Below are 20,806 nucleotides of genomic sequence, written 5' to 3' on the forward strand. Positions count from 1 at the left end.
TGAATTCTGATGAGGAATTATCATCTGATGCAATCACTATCGTTTGTATCTAATATATACAGTAGAGGCCATGACATAAAATCAAAGTGCAGTTCATTAAAAGCAATCTTGTAAGGGGCTAAAATAATGCTAAGAAATTGATCTCTGGTGATCTGGCTTGATAGAAAAGAAGAGTTCTTTTAATATTTCTGTGTGGGCAGTACATTCATATGGTTTGAAATTCAAAGAAAGAAAAATAATGAAAAGCCTCTTTTTTATTTTGTTCCTTGCAACTAGTTTCTTCCCCATATACAACTAATGTAAAATGTCTTCCAGCCATCTATTTTATGCCTCCATAATAAATATATGTATGTGAATATATTCTTTCCCTTATTTTAAAAATATAAATAGTATATTAAAGGCAATGTTCTGTGCCTTGTTTTTCCTACTAGTATATCTTGGCATTTTTAAACCTATTATATGTAGTTTCCTAATTTTTTTTAGCTGCATAGTCTTCCATTATCTAAATACACCGTAATTTATTTAAGCCGTCCTCTACTCATGGACTTTCAGGTTTCCTTTTCTTTTGCACACACCTTGTTCATGTCATTTCACCTACTCATGAGTATATCTGTAATGTAAAATACTTCGAATTGAAATCAATGGCATAAAGGGTATATACATTTGTAAAATTTGATAAATATTGACAAATAAGAGGTTGTACCTTTTTATACTCCCAGCAATAATGTATGAAAGTGTGTGTTTCTCCACAGCTTTTCCAACAGTTTTAATATTTTTAAATCTTTGCCAATTTGTTGGGTGAAAATGTACAATATACTGTACATATTAAAAGAATACACATTTGATGACTTTTGACATGTATACACCTGTGAAGCCATCACTACAATCAACTTAACTTATTCATCACTCTCAAAAGTTTCCTTGTGCCTTTTGTAATCCCTCCCTTCTTTTCTCTTCCCCACTCCTCCTGATTTCCAGGGAGCCACTGATCTGTTCTGTCACTGTAGATTAGTTTGCTTATGACTTGTATTTGGAATCCTACAGTATATACTTTTGTTGTTTGGCGTTTAGCTTTTTTTTTTTTTGAGACAGTCTTGTTCTGTCACCCAGGCTGGAGTGCAGTGACACAATCATGGCTCACTGTTGCCTAGATCTCTGGGCTCAAGGGATCCTCTTAGGCTCAAGGGATCCTCCCATCTCAGCCTCCCAAGAAGCTGGGACTGCAGGCATGTGCCACTGGGCCTAATTTTTTTTTAAATTTATTTTCGTAGAGATGGGGTCTCACTATGTTGCCCCTGCTGGTGTCAAACTCCTGGCCTCAAGCAGTCCTCTTGCTTTGGTCCCCCAAGCTGTTGGGATTATAGACGTGATCGATGTTGTGTGTATCAATAGTATATCCTTTTTATTGCTGAGTAGTATTCCATTATATGGATATATCAGTTTATCCATTCACCTGTTGATGGATATTTGGATAGTTTCCAGTTTTTGGCTATTAACAAAGCTGCTAGGAACATTCATGTATAAGACTTTACATGGACATATTCTTGGGTAAATAGGAATAGAATGGGTGGATACTATATGGAAGTGTATCTTTAAAAGAAACTGCCAAACTGTTTTGCCACCAGCAGTTTACATCTCCATCAGCAGTGTTTGAGAGTTTCAGTTGCTCCACATCAACATTTTTTTTTATTTTTTATTTTTATTTTTGTGAGAGAGTCTCACTCTATCACCCAGGCTGGAGTGCAGTGGTGCGATTATAGCTCACTGCAGCCTTGACCTTGGACTCAAGCCATCATCCCATCTCAGCCTCCTGAGCAGCTGGGAGTAGCTAGGACCACAGGTGTGTACCACCATGCCCAGCTAATTTTTCAAATTTTTTTGTGGAAATGGGTTTTGCCATGTTGCCCAGGCTGGTCTTGAACTCCTGGGCTCCAGTGATCCTCCCACTTGGCTTCCCAAAGTGCTGAGATTACATGTGTAAGCCACCATATCTGGCCAACAAGTTTTTTTGTGTGTGTTTTTTTTTTTTGAGAAGGAGTCTCACTCTGTCGCCCAGGCTGGAGTGCTGTGGCACGATCTTGGCTCACTGCAACCTCCGCCTCCCAGGTTCAAGCGATTCTTGTACCTCAGCTTCCTGAGTAGCTGGGATTACAGGTGTGCGCCACCATGCCTAGCTAATTTTTGTATTGTTAGTAGAGATGGGGTTTCACCATGTTGGCCAGGCTGGTCTTGAACTTCTGACCTCAGGTGATCCACCTGCCCCTGCCTCCCAAAGTGCTGGGATTACAGGCGTGAGCCACTGTGCCTGGTCAAAATTTTTATTTTTATGTAATCAAATTTGTTGACATTTGCTTTTTGGTTTCTGGAATTTGTGTCGTGTCATACTCAGAAAGATCTTCCTTACTTTCCAAAAAAATTCTTACCACAGTATTTTTTTTTTTTTTTTTTTTTTTGAGATGGAGTCTCACCCTGTCGCCCAGGCTGGAGTGCAATGGTGTGATCTCGGCTCACTGCAACCTCTGCCTCCCAGGTTCAAGTGATTCTCCTGCCTCAGCCTCCCAAGTAGCCAGGATTACAGGTGTGCACCACCACACCTGGCTAATTTTGTCTTTTTAGTAGAGACAGGGTTTCACCATGTTGGTCAGGCTGGTCTCAAACTCCTGACCTCAAGTGATCCCACCTCAGCCTCCCAAAGTGCTGGGATTACAGGCGTGAGCCACTGCACCCAGCCAACACAGTATATTCTTATATATATAATTTTTTTTAGAAACAGGATCTTGGATGCAATGGCTTTTCACAGGCATGATCTTAGTGCACTAGACCCTTGAATTCCTGGGCTCAAGCAGTCCTCTTGCCTTGGCCTCCTGAGTAGTTGGGACTGCAGGTGTGCAACACCATGCCTGGCTATTCTAATATTTTATCATCTAATTTTTACATATAAATCTTTGATTCAGATTCAGGTCCTTTTTTCCCCACGTGTCTCAACACTATTAATAGATTTGAGATTCTAAATTAAATTAATTCTTTTTTTTTTTTTTTTGAGACAGAGTCTTGCTGTTTTGCCTAGGCTGAAGTGCAGTAGTGCAGTAGTTGGCTCACTGCAACCTCTGCCTTCTGGGTTCAAATGATTTTCCTGCCTCAGCTTCTTGAGTAGCCAGGGCTATAGGCGTGTGCCACCATGCCCAGCTAATTTTTGTATTTTTAATAGAGATGGGGTTTCACTATGTTGGCCAGGCTGGTCTCGAACGCCTGACCTCAGGTGATCCACCTGCCTCGACCTCCCAGTGTTAGGATTATAGGTGTGAGCCACTGTGCCTGGCCACTTAATTAAATTCCTATACATAAATGGGACTATTTCTCAACTTCTTACTTGTTGATTTGCTTATTTATGTACCATTTTAATATCTGATAGAGCTAATTCCCACTTGTTGATACAGGAATTTCTTAAGCTGGGTTCTGTGTATATGAGTTTGTGGGAGATGAAAGAAGTCTATGAATCCAATGAAATACACATTTATAATTGTGGTTGCAATGTGATCCTTTCTGGGGAGAAATCCATAATTTCATTAGATTCTCAAAAGGATGCATGACTCAATAAATGTTGAACCACAGATCTAGAAGAATGATAGAGCCTTATATCCTTAAGGCAGTCCCTTATGAATGTTAATCTTTTTTAATGAAATTTTGTTATGAAGTGTGGATATAAGTAATTGCTTGTGCATACATAGAATAATATCTGGAAAACGCATGAGAAATTGATAACATTGGTTGTCAGAAGATGGGAACTGGTGGTGGTTGAGGAAGAAAGGTGGGAGGGAGACTTCGTTACTTTCTTATATTTTTGGAATTTGGAACCTTATGATTGTATTACCTTTTCCAAAAAGTGCATAATATTTTAAAAATTAAGGTGACCAACTGGATAACTCTTCAATAGTGTCTCTAGAATGATCTCTGTGGAAAAGGAACAATTCTTGGTTATTTCTTACTGGCTTTTTTTTTTTTTTTTTTTGAAATGGAGTCTCACTCTGTCGCCCAGGCTGAAGTGCAGTGGCGCTCTGCAACCTTCGGCTCATTGCAACCTTCACCTCCTGGGTTCAAGTGATTCTCCTGCCTCAGCCTCCTGAGTAGCTGGGACTACAGGCGCGTGCTGCCACGCCTGGCTAGTTTTTTTTTTTTTTTTTTTAGACGGAATCTCGCCTATCTGCCAGGCTGGAGTGCAGTGGTGCGATCTCGGCTCACTGCAACCTCCGCTTCCCAGGTTCAAGCGATTCTTCTGCCTCATCTCCCCAGTAACTGGGACTATAGGCATGTACCACCACACCCTGCTAATTTTTGTATTTTTAGTAGAGACGGGGTTTCACCATATTGGCCAGGCTGGTCTCAAAGTCCTGACCTCGTGGTCTGCCCACCTCGGCCGCCCAAAGTGTTGGGATTATAGGCATGAGCCACCGTGCCCAGCCCTAGTTTTTGTATTTTTAGTGGAGATGGGGTTTCACCATGTTGGCCAGGCTGGCTCAAACTCCAGACTTGTAGTGACTTGTCCATCTCAGCCTCCCAGAGTGTTAGGATTACAGGTGTGAGCCACCACACCTGGCCTCTCTTACTAGCTTTTTTATATTACTAGACTTAATGCCAGCGTTCTTTGCCAGGTCACCTTCCAAACCACTGCCAATTACATTACTTCTGAATCTCATTTCTTTGCAGAAGTAAAAAATAAACTTGCAAGATGGTTGTATGGATTAAATGAGATAATATATGTAAAACATTTGGCACAAATGTTAGTTCCTTTTCTCAACATAATTTTTTCTCTTTATAGGGAGTCTGAAGATACAGTATTGCTGGTCCTCAAAGAGATCTACCAAACCCAGGGTATCTTCCTTGATCAGCCTTTACAGTAAAAATGACCCATCTATGGCTGCTTAATGTAAGTTTTAAAATGTCATGTATATAGTGTAATTCTTACATATTAACATGTTATAATGAACTATGGAGCCTCAAGCTCTTTTTAAATATACTAGCTGTTGCCTGTCACCAAGATCTAGGCTGCTATTCATTTTTAGAGGGACTGGTAGAAATTCATGGGGAAAAAAACACAGTAGCCCATTTAGAGGAAGATTAGTGTATGTCTGTTTTGCTAGAGATTTTGTCCAATGACACCTGTCATTTTTTAGGATCTAAACTCAGAGTCTTAATGGTTCTATTATCTAAGAGTTCCTGTGGCAACAGTTATGATTTGAATTACCAACCACCCATCCTGAGATTTAAATTACTCAGCCTTTCAGATGTGAAATGACAAAGTCTGTATATTCGACTCTGGCATTCTCTGTGGTTGCCTTCCAGTTGTGACTGCAGCTCTTCTCCCACTTTCTTCCCTAGACGGACATTGAGGGATCCTTCCCCAGAAAATCCACCTGTTTGTTGCTGCAATTTTCCTCTCCTCAGCTGCGTCATTTCCTGCATGTTGCCTGCCACTTACTCACCACTGGGGTCTTTGGAAGATAATCTTCCTCTTTGGAAATGAATGGAAAAGCAAAAGGCCCTATTACTTTTAACCACTGGCTTCATATAAACACTTGCCATTTTTTCTGCATAGCTGGGGGTGGTTTGTATCTTTAATTCTTTGATGATAGTTTATAGTTGCCACACTTTATTGATTAGTACTTGACATGGTGTAAAGCCTATTTTGGGTTTGATTTGTTTTGGGTGGGGTAGACATGTTTTTAAGGAACTTATTGCTTATCTTTAGAAAATGTTCTAGTTTGGAAACAGATTCTTGAGATTCAGAAGGCATTTTGGAGTACACTTATCTCTTGTTTGTGTTGAACTGAAGGCTAAGTCTCAGTGGATATGGAAAAGACTTTTGGGTGATTTATTTTTGAACCTGCATTTCTTTCTTATGTGTAGTGTATGAAGAAAGACTAGAATGTAGCTTTAAAAAAGTGTTGTTTACTCTCTTAGAACTGACTGACAGACTTATTGCCAGAAATCACTGATGTTCATTGTTTTTGCAACTGTTTGAGCTGCTGTAAGAGTCTAAAGTTGACAAGTTAGTTCATGTTAGGTGCATCTTTATAAAGCAAAGATGTTGTATATCCTAGGCCTCCCTTTTATATTTGATAGAAGTTATTTGCTAATAGCTTCTATTCTTATGTTGAAAGTAGTTGTAAAAGCTGATGAACCTGAAATTATGTAGCCTCTACAGGCTGCTGAGGTTCTAAATAAAATCTTTTAGTGGTGCCTTTATGGTGAAACAGAATTTGTCACCTGCCATTTCTACTTGGGCTAAGGTAGTATTGTGTATCCTCTTTCCTTCTTAGGTATCCATAATCCACAAAGCATATTTAAAAGGCTCTTGGCACGGGCAGCATTGGTTGAGCAGGTAGGTTTGGCTAGGGGGAAATGTTTAACTTGTTCTGAAAGAAAAACATGTCTGTAGGGTCCAAGGAACAGCTATTGCAGAGTCAGTGTCAGCCAAGTCTGGAACATATGAAGTGAGGTTTACTTCTAAGAACACAAGTGACTGCACACTAATTTTGTCAAGGCATCTTTTCACTGCTTTGCTGTAGATTTTTCTTCTTCATTGGTCAGTTTGTCATTGTCTTTGTAGTTCTCTTTATGATAATCCTTTATACTTGCTCTCAGATTCTACAGGCCTCTGTTTATAGAGTGGCAAAGGCAGGCGAGCTGTGGTTTATTGTTTATAAATTTTTTTATAAATGTTATGGTATTCAAATCCACTGACATTTAATATTTACTGAAGCCATTCCTTAGACAGCAGTGGTCTTTATCCCTTTCTGGAGAGAAAAGGAAAATGAAGGGTAATTACTGTCACCATGGAGATTGTAGAGGTAAGGTTGGGGTATTGGTCAGGCCTGGCCTTTCTTTGTCATCTGCTTATAGTCTAGTGCTAAGTATGCCACTAAGTTTCAGATATATGGAATACTTTATTTTTTTTAAAGTATATAAACTCTGAGTTATTGAGAATTAAGTATTCACTGTATATTAAGGGGAAGCTTTTGCCAAGTTGTGGTCTTCAAATTTATCTTTACTATTCCTATTGGCAGAATAGGTGCTATTTAAGAGTAAACCAAAGGATAAGCAGAGGGAGTCCCTGTAACCAAAGATGGACAGCATAGCCCTGGATAGCCAGATAAACCACTCTTTGTATTAAGAAATGTTTCTTTCCTAGTGGTGAGGGGTGGGTAACTGTGAAAGAGCTTTATATCTTGTCTATTCATGGTATTATAGCTATATATTCCGAGGATAATAAGCTTGATTGAAATCCTGTACTTAGTCATATATTATTTGCACTGCTTCATTTGTATCATGTGCAATCTCTCGACCAAGCCTATTTTTAAACACTGGTACAGCATCATTTTGTACGTATTCCCAGCTGCAGAACTAGTATCGCTTATCTCAGCAAAAGAGATTGTTTGCATGGAAAGATTAATAGCACTGATTAGATTTCTAATATTTTGCATTTTTGAGATGTTTGTTTTCTACGTGATTATATTTAAAACTTTAGTAAATACTAAAATGAAACCATATTGACTAGTGGCCTACTTTTACCTGGACTCACCCGTCACAAAGTCAAGAAAATCAATACAGTCACGATTTTCTCTGTCTTTATGTATTACTAAAACAAAAAAGTAAGTTTTGGGCAAAGAACTAATATGTAAGTTTTGGGCAAAGAACTAATATGTAAGTTCTTTCCTGTTGACTGGTATTTTCATTGTCATAGGCAGAATTTAAGTTCAGAATTTAAAGCATGGCAATTACAAGAGACTTTCCTTTGGTACTTATAAATATTAGCCAGTACTATAGATAACAGCAGTTGAATCACTTAGGGCGGATGGGGAATTCAATGTTTTGCCTTACTAAAGTTCCAGCCCCTTAATGTACTTTAAATATTTAAAAAAGCACACATTTACCATTTTATTTGAATATCAGGTTTACTGAAGGAAAAAGATACATTGAAAATATAGGAAGATATAAAAGACAACGTCATATTTAAAGTATAATCACAATAAAGAGAAAGGGAGCTGTAGGTCCTATGGCATCAGTTCTGATGACATCCTATAATTGTTCCTTATATTCCATTGTGAAAAAGGGGCAGAAAAAGATTCATCTGTCCTTCAGATGACGATACCTGTCATTTTTCTTTTCTGCCGTATTCGCTTGGCAGTGTTGGTGCATTTGAGCAGATCTCCAGTCATGAATGGAAGGAAAGAAACTCACAAGCACAGTTATGGTCAAATGAGGTAGAAACAGTCATCTGTTAGTAGTGCTGAAACCACACTCCTGACCATTTTCTTCTTTATTATTGTGTTCACTTAGTAATTCAACAAATTGTTTATGCCCACGGTGTTCAAAATGCACAGCAGTACCAGATGGCTGGACTCAGATAAGATGTGCACAAAAGTGATAAATTACCCCAGATTCGACATTTTCCTATTTAAGGCTTGATGGAATTGTCATCAGAGAAGGTAAACAGAATCAAAGTAATTTAGTTGGCCATGCCCTAGATTTTAAGATTTTGAGCTATATGAAATGGAAATTAAGTTTTGATAATTAACTCTAGCTTCTGAGACAAGGTGGGGCTATGTAAAGGCTTCTTTGTGACAAGATCCTTCTCAGAATGGCATTTAAATTAAATGTAAAAACACTGTAGATCTTCAGATATCAATCTGATAGACCAGATTCATAAGGTGTTGGACACCTTTGAAAGATTCTTTTACTAGAACATGTGGCATACAGTAGTGGAAAAGAACCATAACTCCTCAAGATAGATCCATGTGAGCAGGGGCAAAAGTGTGTAATCATTTGGAGGCAGAATACAGTGTGGCTTATGTCCTCACTTGCACCTTGGAAGGGGAAATAAAAGGCCAGAATTTCTTGTCTTGTGCATGGTCCGGTTAGGAGGGCTAGTTCACCTGTTCTCCATTGAGGTAGATTCAATTTTTTTTTTTTTTTTGAGACGGGGTCTCACTCTGTTGCCTAGGCTGGAGTACAGTGGTGCGATCTCGGCTCACTGGAACTTCCACCTCCCAGGTTCAAGCAATTCTCCCACCTCAGCCTCCCGAGTAGCTGGGATTACGGCACACAACTCCTGGCTAATTTTTGTATTTTTAGTAGAGACAGAGTTCACCATGTTGGCCAGGCTGGTCCTGACCTCAGGTGATCCACCCTCCTTGACCTCCCAAAATGTTGGGATTACAGGCATGAGCCACCACGCCCGGCCAGATTCAATTTTTAAATATCAAAACAATAAGAATTCCCAGGCTTCTGTGCAGTGGAAAGTGCAAGTTTGTCTTGAAATGGTTTATGGCATTCTGCATCAGTCAGAGGAGGATAATACTGCCGATAGCAGACATAGGCAAATGTCATTCCAATCATGGATCCAACTAGTACATCTGAAGAGAGTGGAAACAAGGTCTTCTCTTAATATTAGGCTCCTAAATCCTATTACATACACATAGCATAGAGGACCTGGCCCTCCAGGATACTCTACTGTGGGGCTAAAATAACCTCAATTCCAGATTTATGGTTTCTAAATAAAATCTTTTTATTCTCAATTTTATCATAGTTACAGGATTATCATTGTCAGGTTGCTCTCTGAACACCAAATCAAAACACATCTTAAGTATAATAAACTTTGTTCAGAGTGTACTAAATTAGAATTTTTCTAACTCAGAAGAGTAACAAAGGTCAATTTATTGCTATTCATCTGCCCATTTTCACCATTTAAAGTGTCCTAGAGGAAGGAATAAAGTATTTTAAGAGTTGCTTCTTGCCGGGCGTGGTGACTCATGCCTGTAATCCCAGCACTTTGGGAGGACCAGGCAGGCAGATCCTGAGGTCAGGAGATTGAGACCAGCCTGACCAACAAGTGAAACCCCGTCTCTACTAAAAATACAAAAATTAGCCGGGCGTGGTGGCATGTGCCTGTAATCCCAGATACTCAGGAGGCCGAGGCAGGAGAATCGCTTGAACCCAGGAGGTGGAGGTTGCAGTGAGCCGAGATTGTGCCACTGCACTCCAGCCTGGGCGCAGAGCTAGACTCTGTCTCAAAAAAAAAAAAAAAAAAAAGTTGCTTCTCTTTGCAAAAAACTAGTTTATTTAAAAATTTAAAATAGGGTTCCTGAGGACCTGTGGGCAATACTTCCACCATTTTTTTTGGAATTGTGTCAGGTTCAAGCCATTCTCCTGCTTCAGCCTCCCAAGTAGCTGGGATTAAAGGCATGTGCCACCATGCCCAGCTGATTTTGTATTTTTAGAGATAGCGTTTCACTCTGTTGGTCAGGCTGGTCTTCAACTCCTGACCTCAGGTGATCCACCTACCTCACCCTCCCAAAGTGCTGGGATTACAGGCATGAGCCACTGCGCCTGGCCTCAATTTTTGTATTTTTAGTAGAGACGGGGTTTCAATATGTTGGCCAGGCTGGTCTCAAATTCCTGACTTCAGGTGATCCGCCTGCCTCAGCCTCCCAAAGTGCTGGAATTACAGGTGTGAGCCACCGCGCCAAGCCAGGTGTTCTATAATTTGGATATTTTACTTACTATAGCATTCAGCTTAAATTTGTTTAGTTTAATTATAATTTTATGTTTTCTTGAATTTTACTTATGTTTTTGAACAAAAGTTCTATGACAATGAACCTGATTTTTAAGAGAGTAAGTTGAACTTTGAGGTTTTAAATTTCCTGTAGATAGTTTAACTTGAACTTACAATGCTTCAAATAATGGAAAAATTAGGATGTTTATCTTTGGTAAACTCTTTTTGTCTTATCTTTCTATAATTTTAAATGTATATTCTTAGTATAGAACCCAGACCATCCATACTCATTAATTTGTTCATTCAGCAGATATTTAGTAAGCATCTCCTCTGTGCTAAGTGCTAGGAATAAAATGAGTGAAATATGCAAGCTTCCATGGCCTGAGTACTTTGCTTACCTTGCCAGTGATGCTTGTAGTCACATGTGCGGGACAGTGCAATCACAGCTGCAAAAAGTAGAGGTGACAGAAAGGCACAGAACCTCCAAGATTTCCCACGGCCTTGTGGTGTGAAGCAGTGTAACTTCCCTGCCAAGTAGAAGGACGCAAAGGCCAGACCAGCAAATGCAACTGGAACAAGAAAAACTTTTAAGTGGTGTGTCTTTTAAAGGAAGCTACCTCATTCATCCCCACATAGGAGGCTAGGAAGCATGAGTATGTTTTTATTTATTTTTTGAGACAGAGTCTTGCTCTGTCGCCCAGGCTGGAGTGCAGTGGCACCAGCTCGGCTCACTGCAACCTCCACCACCCGGGTTCAAGTGATTCTCCTGCCTTAGCCTCCCAAGTAGCTGGGACTACATGTGTGTGCCACCATGCCCAGCTAATTTTTTTATTTTTAGTAGAGATGGGATTTCACCATGTTGGCTAGCCTGGTCTCGAACTCCTGGCCTCAAGTGACCTGCATGCCTTGGCCTCCCAGTTACTGAGATTACAGGTATGAGCCACCACACCCGGCCATGAGGATGTTTTAATCCTTTTTTGTGTATACTTCTAGTGTAAATCATTGTGAAGGAAGGGGAAACAGAAAAATGAAGGACTTAGTGCCCCAAACAAAGTTAATGTTTTATCTGAGTATAGTTTTCGGAATACTAGCTATATGAATTAACTTGTTGATGCTTTAAGTTTCCTCATCTATAAATGGGACTCATAAATATAGTAGTCCCCACCTTACTGGATTATTATGAGCTATAATTAGGTAAGAAATGAAAATGCTTCAAAGTACCTGACCCATAGAAACTCTTCGTTAAAGGTATTTTTATTGCTAGTACAAGATTGCAGGATCTAGGCAAATAATATAACAATTAAATGTGCAAATCTCATGAAGGTAAACCACCTTTCTGTTCTGTAATATTTACCCAAATAGTCAAGGCTCAGACTTGTTAAACTGTGGAGTTACTAAAGAAGGGATTTTCCAAATTCTAGAAACAAGAGTAGTCAGATTTTCCCATCCCTGCTAGCTTTCTAGGTTAAATTCAATGATGTGAAAACAAGCATAGGGTAGAGTCCATATGATATTCATACAGGAAGAATGTCCACTGGGGAAGCTCTTTCGGCCCTCATTCACCACGTCCTTATCCCCTGTACACATCAAGTCAGAATGGGCTAGCCCATCAGGGAAGCAGCGGTAGAAGAAATCTGGGCGTGGCCTGGAAGAAAGAAGCATGGTTGGAACGTAAATCATTAACTCCAGAAATTATTTTTCAGTTGTAGCAGACATTAATAATCCTGTTAACTATTGGTCAAATAGTGCCCCAGGCAAAATAAGGTAACTGGATTAGTATAGTCACCACACTAAGAGAAAAGCCTTACTTCCAAGGTCAGCATTTAAATTAGGGGAAAATCCCCCACTCCAGCACATGATTACTTTTTAGGGCAAACAGCAAATGACACTGCAGCTTCAGGAGGTGCTTAAGAGGACACTGACCGACTCTGCTGTGGCCTTTGGTGGGAAATGCTGTTCAGGCAGAAAAGAGCCCAGGTGTCACCTGGAGGACTGAGGTATGGGGAAGGGAGTAAGCGTTGAATGAGAAAAGAAAAATCAGAGTGAAGATAAAGGGAAAAAGAATGAGAAAGACGTGTGGTGGACACCATTAACCTCTCTGTTCTGGTGGGTAAGGGCTGAGGCAGATGCTGGGGTGGTTAGCGGTTGTCACTTACCTCCCTACGATCAGTTTTATTGTGTTGGTAAAGACGCCATTCAGAGCCAGGGCAAGGCTGGCAGCTGCAAAGCAAAGCCATTAGTTAAAAGGATCTGTCTAGGAGGAAAGGTATGATCATGGCCTCATTATGAGAACAGCCGTGCTGTTTCTGAGATGGATAGAATCCAACCAGGCCTGGGCACAAAAATAATTAGGGTCCTCAGTGATCACTCTTTTGTAGCCGAGAACTTTTGTACTAGGCCAAAGACATTTCTGAGGTACAAATAACCCAGTGCATTTAGGCACAGGGCTGTCTGCGGTGTAGCCTGCCTAACCAAGTCCCTGCAGTGCTATTTTCCTCTCCCGCAGGGATAGAGTTCCTTTAGGAATGCAGAACTCAGTGGCCTCCACACAGGCTCACCGTGGCTGAATCCCACAACGACTTCCTAGGTTCCCAGCACGAAGAAACCGGCCAGAAAGGGCTAGCGCTCACCCAGGCAGGCTTGTCTGCTGTCTCTTGTGTCTGCCTTCTTGAGAAATTTGGCCAGGAAGATCAGAGACAGTGGAGAGAGAAATGCAATAGCCTGAATCAGAATGTCAGAGGTTAAAAACAATCCAAAAAAAAAAGCCACACTCGTGCTCCTACAGGAAAGAGGGACGTGACACAGCAGGACTCACTAGCGCTAACATAAGGTCTCTGAGTGCGCGTAACCGGGCGCCAGGAAGCGCCACCAGTGAACAGCAGCGCCCATGCGCTCGGGCCCCGGTACCTCAGGCTGAGGCACAGAGCGCCCGGGAAAACGTCTCAGCCCAAAGAGGCTCGGACACCCTCCTCTCTCAATCAGGATCTTAAACACCAGAGCCCTAGGAGGCGGAATCCAGCGCACAGCAGCGGAGTGGGCAGTGGGTCCCTACAAAGGCCGTCTCGGGGCGGAAAACGCACAGGTGCCCGCGGGAAGCCCGGTCACGGGGAGGGAGAAGGGACGATCTTTCTCCACGCACAAACATCGGCTTGGTGGGGAAATACTCCGCCTCCACGTAGGGGTTCCGGTAGAGCCACATCTCCTCCGGCTGGATGAGTCTCTGGAACGGGGGGAGCAGCTCCGTCACCCTAGAGGGGAACAAAGAAGCGCAGAGCAGGTCGCCTGGCTTCCTCCCTGCTTCCCCACTGCCCGGCCCGCCGCCCCCTGCCGCCCGCCTGCCTGGGAAGCGGGGCCGCCCGGGCCCGGCCGTGGATCTTACAGGAAGGCCGCGAACAGCGCGAGCCGCACCCCCACTTCGGCCCCAAAGGCCACCGCCGCGGCCGCCGCCTTCCCCATCCGGCCGCGAGCCCCGAGCGACGCTGCGCTGACGTGGCCGCCTCCGCGGGGAGGGCCGGGTCGGGAACTGCGCACCGCCCCCTCTCCCAGTCGCCCGCGCTGCGGCGGCTCCCCAGGAAGCCGGCTTGGCGGCTGTGCCGAGGGCATCGTCTGGCAAAGGGGACGCAAAGCCAACGGAGCTGCCCTCTGGTGCGTTCAGCAGGGAGCCAGCGGCCCAGTTCCAGCCGAGTAGGTCGGCGTGCGGTCCATCAGCAGCTCCTCTCCACGGCCCAACCACACCACCGCGGGGAGCGGCCTTCTCCTGGGACCTCGCCTCTAAATGGAAAACCGAACAGCCCGCTCTCAGATCCTCCTTCCTTAGCAACACAGCCGCATTCTGCAGGAAGCTACACTGCCTGAGGTTGGCTGGATTGTGTCATTTAGTCCTCCCACCCAGGATGGCCTCCTGGCCACAGTGTTGTAGCAAAAAATTATTGGCAAAGAACAAGCCCACATATTTAATTTGGAACATACAGGACAATTTATTGAAGTCAATCTCAAGCAAAATATGAAATCAGTGGAATGTCATTAAAAACCTTTCCAAATTAATCCTCACGGAAGCAAAAAACACATTGGAATTCCAAAGTATTTGTAAAATAAAAAAGGCAACATCTCAGTAAATATAATGTACAAAAATTATGTTCCTACCAGCACACACATCAGTAAAGAAGCTTAAATATTACAGGCAACCCTAAATACACTATAACTAGTCAACAATAAGCTATCTATATACAGGTTAACCAAGCTTTACACGTTTCACACTATGCAATAAAACATAGGCCAATCAACAAAATCCTCAAAATATTATATATCTTGAAGTCTATGTGGCAACATCAAGTCATTATACAGTAATGCCCTAGTGGAACACCCCCAGGGAAAATTAACACTAATCCCTTAGTGTCAAGAGCTTCTAGCCAAGTCACAGAAACTCAAAAGAGATTGACTTTAATGAATATTGATGCTTTGTTATTAAAGACTCAAGTCTCAAGTGATTTAGGCAAAGTAACGGTTCACAGGATCTACAAAGTTTATTACAGATAAAGTACAGAAATAGCCAATCTACAAAGATCATTATCATAAAGAACACGAGAAAATGAAAACGGAGTCTGTAGATATCTGTGTTTGTTGTGCAATATCACTCAAATGGGTACAAATGAATTTCTCATATCAATTCCAAATATACACATACCCTTGTATATAAAAAATGGTATTAGCCAGTTGTAATACTCATTTAGCATCTTGGTTATTAGTGGCAATATAATTTTCTTAACATAGGGCATGTAACAGGACAAATGAGATAAAATAATAACAACAAAGTAAGTTTTATCCAGTCCATTTCTAAACTGACAAGAATACCTTATCAATACCTTATATAGGTAATCTGACAGATACTTGAGGGCTGTTTGCACACATCAAGTGTGTTGGCAGGCAGGGAGGGGAGCAGTAAAAGCTGAGGGTGCTTTCTCGCTAACTAGCAGATGCGGTAATGCCACATAAGAAAACTAAGGACTGAATAAATGACTTTGGCATCTATTCTATTTTCCCTTTTTACTTACATGTAAATTACTTTTACAGCCTAGTGAAGGACAGGCAATTCTCATCCCCCTCCCCCTTCATACATACGTGCCACAAGCACCCAAACTTGTCACTTGTGCAATGGACTGACCAAAACAAAACAAAAAACAGAAATGTTTTTTGAAAGACACGGATTACCCACATTTTGGGAGTGTAACATAAGTGCAATTTTTTGTTTATTTTTTTCCCTACATAGACATAGTAAAAGGAAAGAAGATGTGCTTGGGGAGAAGGTTGACAAAATGACAAAATAAAGAACGTACATAAAAAGTATTTGTAAAAATGCTGGTATCTCATGCAGGAGTCTCTTCCTCAAATGTGTTCAGTCTGAGCTATCTACTGTGAACACTCTCCCATTTGCAGAACTTCACCTTTAATCCACGCTAAAGAGGATAAGAGACTAGGCTATTTATTTTCAAAACAGTTTACAAAACAATGCTTTCTACTTCATAAATGTAAAAAGAAACTGTAAAATAAGGAGAATCTGAAGAGTTTCAAGTACTTAAAAAACCTGAATTCAATGAGGCAGAGGTCTCAATGTTAAAGTGACTACTTCGTACCTGTGGTAAACATTATCCCCCCCCCTTACCCTATTATAACCCCCTTTCTCCTGGTACCCCACCCCAGGTAAAAGTTGGTGAGATTTCAGTATATACACATTTCCAACTTTTCAGTATTTGTTAATTCATTGCAAAGCTGTCTAATTATAGTATTCCCTAGTCCATCTGAAAATGGAAGCAAGTTCTACTTTTTGTTTTACATATAACCAGAGACCAATTCTAGGTGGCCCTAGGCCAAAGGAAAGTGTTTCCATTCATCAGTTCATGTCTGCACCAACTTGGACAACTGGGGGTGGCTGGATGCATCAGCCTTGTGAAAAGTAACTTTAGTCTACGCTGCCCAGAAATAAAGCAACTTTCCAATGTCCTTTTTCTCATGTGGAGTACATAGAATGTCAGCTTCCCAGCCGTGAGGGCTCCATAGCCACTGTTTTCTTATCTTATTAAGAGGACATGGCATGTAGCAGCCAACACCTTGACTTTAAGGTGAATGCTAAAGGAAGAGCTTTGTATTTAAAATGACATGAAAGACAAGCAACAAGTCCTGGGCAGTCCAGAGATTGTATTCTCTACAGATGGCCTGTTTGCAAACTGTAGGTCTGGGTTTGACCTATTGGAATACACCATGCAAGAAACTACTCAAAAAGGAAATTCCATTTCATGAACCAGGAAAGTTGTCCAACAGCCTGTCCCATCTGAGGGTCCTTTACATGATTAGATACTCAATATCTCAGTTCTACAACGTTATTTACAGACATGTTTTCAAATATTTTGTGTAAATGGCAGAAGGGAGCTGGGAGCAGTCCCCCTGCCTCCATTACTTTTTTAGCTTTCAGATATGTTCTTGACTTGTACAGAAAATTCCAAATTTTAAATGATTCCCAAACTCAGCCAGTTCTATAGATGAGGCCAGATCATTTTTGAGAATTAAGATAGAGTGGGAGCTTGTTAAAACAAAAATGAAAATAAAACCCACCTCACTCCTGTATCTCTCCCTGATTAGACATTAAAGAGGTGAATCACTGCCTCTGGCTGCTTCAGCCTTCCAGGAATGAAGGGCCATCCACCTTGCCCTTCTCAGCCAGCCACAGGCAGCTCTTCCGATTCTTCCCTTGCAGCAGTGGCAGTCCAGCCCCTCCCTCCCCTGCACAGTGCCTGGGAAGGTTTCCCAGGATTTCATCTTTAGCTCTTACTGATCCAGTTTCTGAAGCTTTAGGCTGATTATCAAAAATCTTATGTTCACTTCTTCCTTCAACAAATTAACATGTGGTTAAAAAAAATACCACCATTAGCCCATGCTGCTTTAAGTTATTTCATTGTTGGACAAGAATAAAAACCAGCCACTTACACTCTGACCACATATAGATTTAAAAGTTAACAAATACCAACTTCAGACTATGAGTGAGCAATGTCTTTTGGAATATTTCATTGGTGTATCACAGGCACAGTGCATGTATACTCATGCACACATAAAAGACAATTTTCTCTTTCTGCATCTATAATCTGCAACTTAAAAATATATAAAATAGGTCAACATTGACGCTATGGAGGTGTGAGGAGAGCTCCTTGGCACCGGCATGACTAAAACCGCTTTTTAGACCATTAAAGAACATTCATGGCCAAAGATTTCAGAACTATGGTTACCTTTTTTTTTTGAGATGGAGTCTCGCTCTGTCGCCCAGGCTGGAGTGCAGTGGTGTGATCTTGGCTCACTGCAACCTCTGTCTCCTGAGAAACTGGGACTACAGGCACGTGCCACCATGCCCGGCTACTTTTTGTATTTTTAGCAGAGACGGGGTTTCACCATGTTGGTCAGGCTGGTCTCAAACTCCTGACCTCCTGATCTGCCCACATCCGCCTCCCAAAGTCCTGGGATTACAGGTGTGAGCCACTGCACCCGGCAGCTATTTTGTTTTCTACTCTGATTTCTGAAATGTTGAAACAATCCTATTAATCATAATTTTTTTTTAATTTCAGCAGAGCTCTGTTACAGATATGAAAACAAAATGTGACACAATGAAGAAGCTGCATAAAAATACTGAAACCTAAGGTATCTGTAGTATATAGGATGTACCCTGGCTTACCATATAAAAGTCTTTAGATAGTAAATAGCACTAAGTCTAAAAGCAAGGAGATAAGATTTCATGTTGGATACTGTTTCAACAAGAACTGTATTTGGAATATTAAAGGAAATCCTTATGTTATTAAGTTTAAAAAACCAAACATCATATACAAAATAAAATTTTAGTATGATAAAACCTAGCTTTTCTTATTTTTTAAAAGGACATTAAACTATATAATTGCTCAAGAGCAAAGTTTAGTGTTTTGGTGAGCTGTATTTCATGTTACTTGTAGCAATTATATTTGGTGACATGGATCGCATTTTCCATTTTGCTCTTTCTTTTGGGACCGTGTCTAATCAACAGAAGTACTGGAAGCCCAATGAGTCACCGCAGAATTAATTGCTGGAGTCAGGCAAATGGCAGTTTAGGAGCTTCAGTAAAAGAACTGTAGTGTTGTTTTTTACAAGAGAAAATCCAGTATAATTGCACATTTACATACAAAAAAAAGAGGCACAAAACAGATTTTCACCCTCTTTCCATAGAAGAGCTCTAAATTGATAAGCAAATGCAACACTCAATACAGCTGAAGGAATGTGGTAGAGCATCTACCCTCCCTACCTTCATAAGGTTACTAGGTACTTGAGGGAAAATAAATGCTACCAGGTACCAGCAATTGTAAGCAGTCAAAATTCACAGAGAAAGTTAACATTCATTCAAGCTAACCCTAGACTTCTACTTAGTACAGTGTTACAACAATGTCTGACATTACTAATTATTTTCATACAAGGAATACTGGAATATACATATTCCTAAGCATTAAAAGCAAGTGAGTTTGGTGAGCAGACATCTTGGTATACTCGCGTCTATAAGAGTCAAGCGTCACCGTCAACCATTTTTGCTAACACTGACTTTCTTCACCGTCAACCATTTTTGCTAACACTGACTTTCTTGGGAGTTTTCTCCAAGTGCTTCCTAAGATGAAGTGTGTTTGTGTGGCTCTTATGCACCCTGTAAAAGTAGAAGTTCTTCCCCTTACTCAATGGGAGCAATCTTAAGTACTGGATAATAATAGAAATTCTTTACATGTAACTTGGGGATGCCCCTACTACTTTCACCCCCCAAATTAGGAACTCAACCAAAAAGATCTATTCAAATACAATTCAGACTCACTTGTGTGGTTTTACCAGGAAACATGACTGAATGGTCAGATGACAAAAGAAATGTTTGAGTAGGAGAGGAAAACAGAGACAAAAAATAAAATGCCTGTAATTCTCTCCAATTGAGACCAGGGTCTACAATAAAATTGGACAGAAAATGGTGCTTACATGATCCAAATTTTGGTTTGTGCCTTCATCCCCCTTTAGCTGCCTTTATCAGTGTCAGGAAAATAGGAGTGACAATTTCAACTATGCTTCATATCCACAGAAACGCACTTCATCCAAAACCCAAACCATCCATGTCAATGGAAAACGTTTCGAAAATCAGTGAGCATATCCATTCCTTTTTTTCCTTCCACAAGGAAACACACCATATACCTTTCTAGGTAAAGTTACCATAGTACAAAGCCCACCTTGTTTAAGACCACAGAGGTAAAATCCACCAAGGCATTGTTTTCAAGAGGCCAGATTTAATACTTCCATAGAGCCCTTCTCTAAGCTTATGAAAAGCATTTTGAAGGGAAAGAGAAGTGAGCCTACCTACTGCTCAGTAAAGAGGTATATAAAGCTTATCATACCCTTTCCTAGAGGGCTTTCTCAGATTCCTACTTAAAACACACACACACTTGATTAGACTATTGAACTACACTTCTTGAAATTCCTAAAAATGAAAATAAATAAAGGAATGATGGCTACTTTTGCTTTATACAACCAAGGAACACATCTTAGACTTTAAATTTATCTGATTAACAAAACTTTCTTTTCTCTTTGTTCTTACTTGAACAGCAAAAACATTTCTTTTTCAAGCTGCAATGGCATTGAAGCACAATAAAAGGCAAGAAAAGACCAAGGGAATTTAACCCTCCACAAAAGAATCCCCAAACCAACCAAACAAAACAAAAACCAGACACCACCAACTGCTTCTGCCTGCATGAACTGGTTTCCCATTTTTGCTTTAATAAGGCAGTTCCGATGGCAAAGGCTGTATGCACTGTAGCAGTCTCTTCTTCTTAAATGCATGATCTATTTGCTTTTTTCACTTAAATAGAAAGGAGGGGACACCACACATTTATTCTTTTACTTCTTCTCCATGATCTTGTGATTCCCATTTACATTTTATCTTGCTCCAGTATTCTGGTGACACAGGAGCCATGGGGTCATGTTCCGAGCAGCAGAGGCGGCCTTCCAGTGCAGAGGGAACCAGGGCCCCCTTTTCATGATCTTTACAAAATGAATGTGGACAGAATTCACAGAAGGAAACAGCTGTGCTGCTGCACTCATCGCACTGATGCCACGGACACTCCCACTTTCCTAATGCGGGGAGAAGGGGAGGAAGAAGGAGAAGTGCCCAAGTTAGTGCCTGTCTTGATTACCCATGAAAAACCCAGGTTCCTTCTTCTCTCA

The 20,806-nt window shown here is 41.1% G+C and overlaps 3 protein-coding genes across 21 annotated transcripts in view; 1 reads left to right on the forward strand and 2 right to left on the reverse strand.

Moving 5' to 3' along the window:
* The window catches only part of DDHD2 (DDHD domain containing 2), a 42,897-nt gene extending 24,457 nt beyond the window's left edge, over positions 1-18,440 (forward strand). For 3 of the 11 annotated variants that reach the window (XM_054498615.2, XM_063668629.1, XM_063668633.1), the window contains 2 exons: positions 4,817-4,924; positions 5,377-7,547. In XM_054498615.2, the coding sequence (XP_054354590.1) occupies positions 4,817-4,898 (82 nt within the window). In that variant the 3' untranslated portion in view covers positions 4,899-4,924; positions 5,377-7,547. Of the gene's footprint in view, positions 1-4,816; positions 4,925-5,340; positions 7,548-13,058; positions 17,287-18,159 lie in introns of those variants that run through there. The other 8 variants (XM_054498613.2, XM_063668631.1, XM_054498612.2 and 5 more) reach the window with 5 other exon arrangements.
* PLPP5 (phospholipid phosphatase 5) lies at positions 7,934-14,155 on the reverse strand. 4 transcript variants are annotated; one of them, XM_054498617.2, is made up of 7 exons: positions 13,932-14,155; positions 13,692-13,800; positions 13,183-13,219; positions 12,709-12,772; positions 12,073-12,197; positions 10,951-11,121; positions 7,934-9,413 (listed from the first exon to the last, which is right to left on the reverse strand). In XM_054498617.2, exons 1-7 carry the CDS (start codon positions 14,153-14,155, stop codon positions 9,253-9,255), a joined length of 891 nt encoding a protein of 296 aa, XP_054354592.2. In that variant the 3' UTR covers positions 7,934-9,252. The 4 variants fall into 4 exon arrangements, with proteins under 4 accessions (XP_054354592.2, XP_054354591.2, XP_054354596.1 ...); XM_054498616.2 differs by having other exon boundaries at positions 13,183-13,273; XM_054498621.2 differs by lacking the exon at positions 13,183-13,219 and having other exon boundaries at positions 13,932-14,027.
* The window catches only part of NSD3 (nuclear receptor binding SET domain protein 3), a 113,211-nt gene continuing 106,909 nt past the window's right edge, over positions 14,505-20,806 (reverse strand). For all 6 annotated transcript variants that reach the window (XM_054498608.2, XM_054498606.2, XM_054498604.2 and 3 more), the window contains one exon: positions 14,505-20,713. In XM_054498608.2, coding sequence (XP_054354583.1) covers positions 20,472-20,713 — 242 coding nt within the window. In that variant the 3' untranslated portion in view covers positions 14,505-20,471. The remainder of the gene's footprint in view (positions 20,714-20,806) is intronic.

This window comes from Pongo pygmaeus, chromosome 7 (assembly GCF_028885625.2).
Source record: "Pongo pygmaeus isolate AG05252 chromosome 7, NHGRI_mPonPyg2-v2.0_pri, whole genome shotgun sequence".
In the NCBI taxonomy this organism is placed as follows: Eukaryota; Metazoa; Chordata; class Mammalia; order Primates; family Hominidae; genus Pongo; species Pongo pygmaeus.

What these genes read in the sequence shown, in the direction of transcription:
- PLPP5 (XM_054498616.2), bottom strand. Translation starts at nt 14,155, where the DNA reads ATGCCCTCGGCACAGCCGCCAAGCCGGCTTCCTGGGGAGCCGCCGCAG. An exon ending in TCCCCACCAAGCCGATGTTT is followed by an intron (nt 13,274 to 13,691) that starts GTGCGTGGAGAA and finishes ATTCTGATTCAG; the next exon opens with GCTATTGCATTTCTCTCTCC. An exon ending in CTACAAGCATCACTGGCAAG is followed by an intron (nt 9,414 to 10,950) that starts GTAAGCAAAGTA and finishes CACTCTCTTCAG; the next exon opens with ATGTACTAGTTGGATCCATG.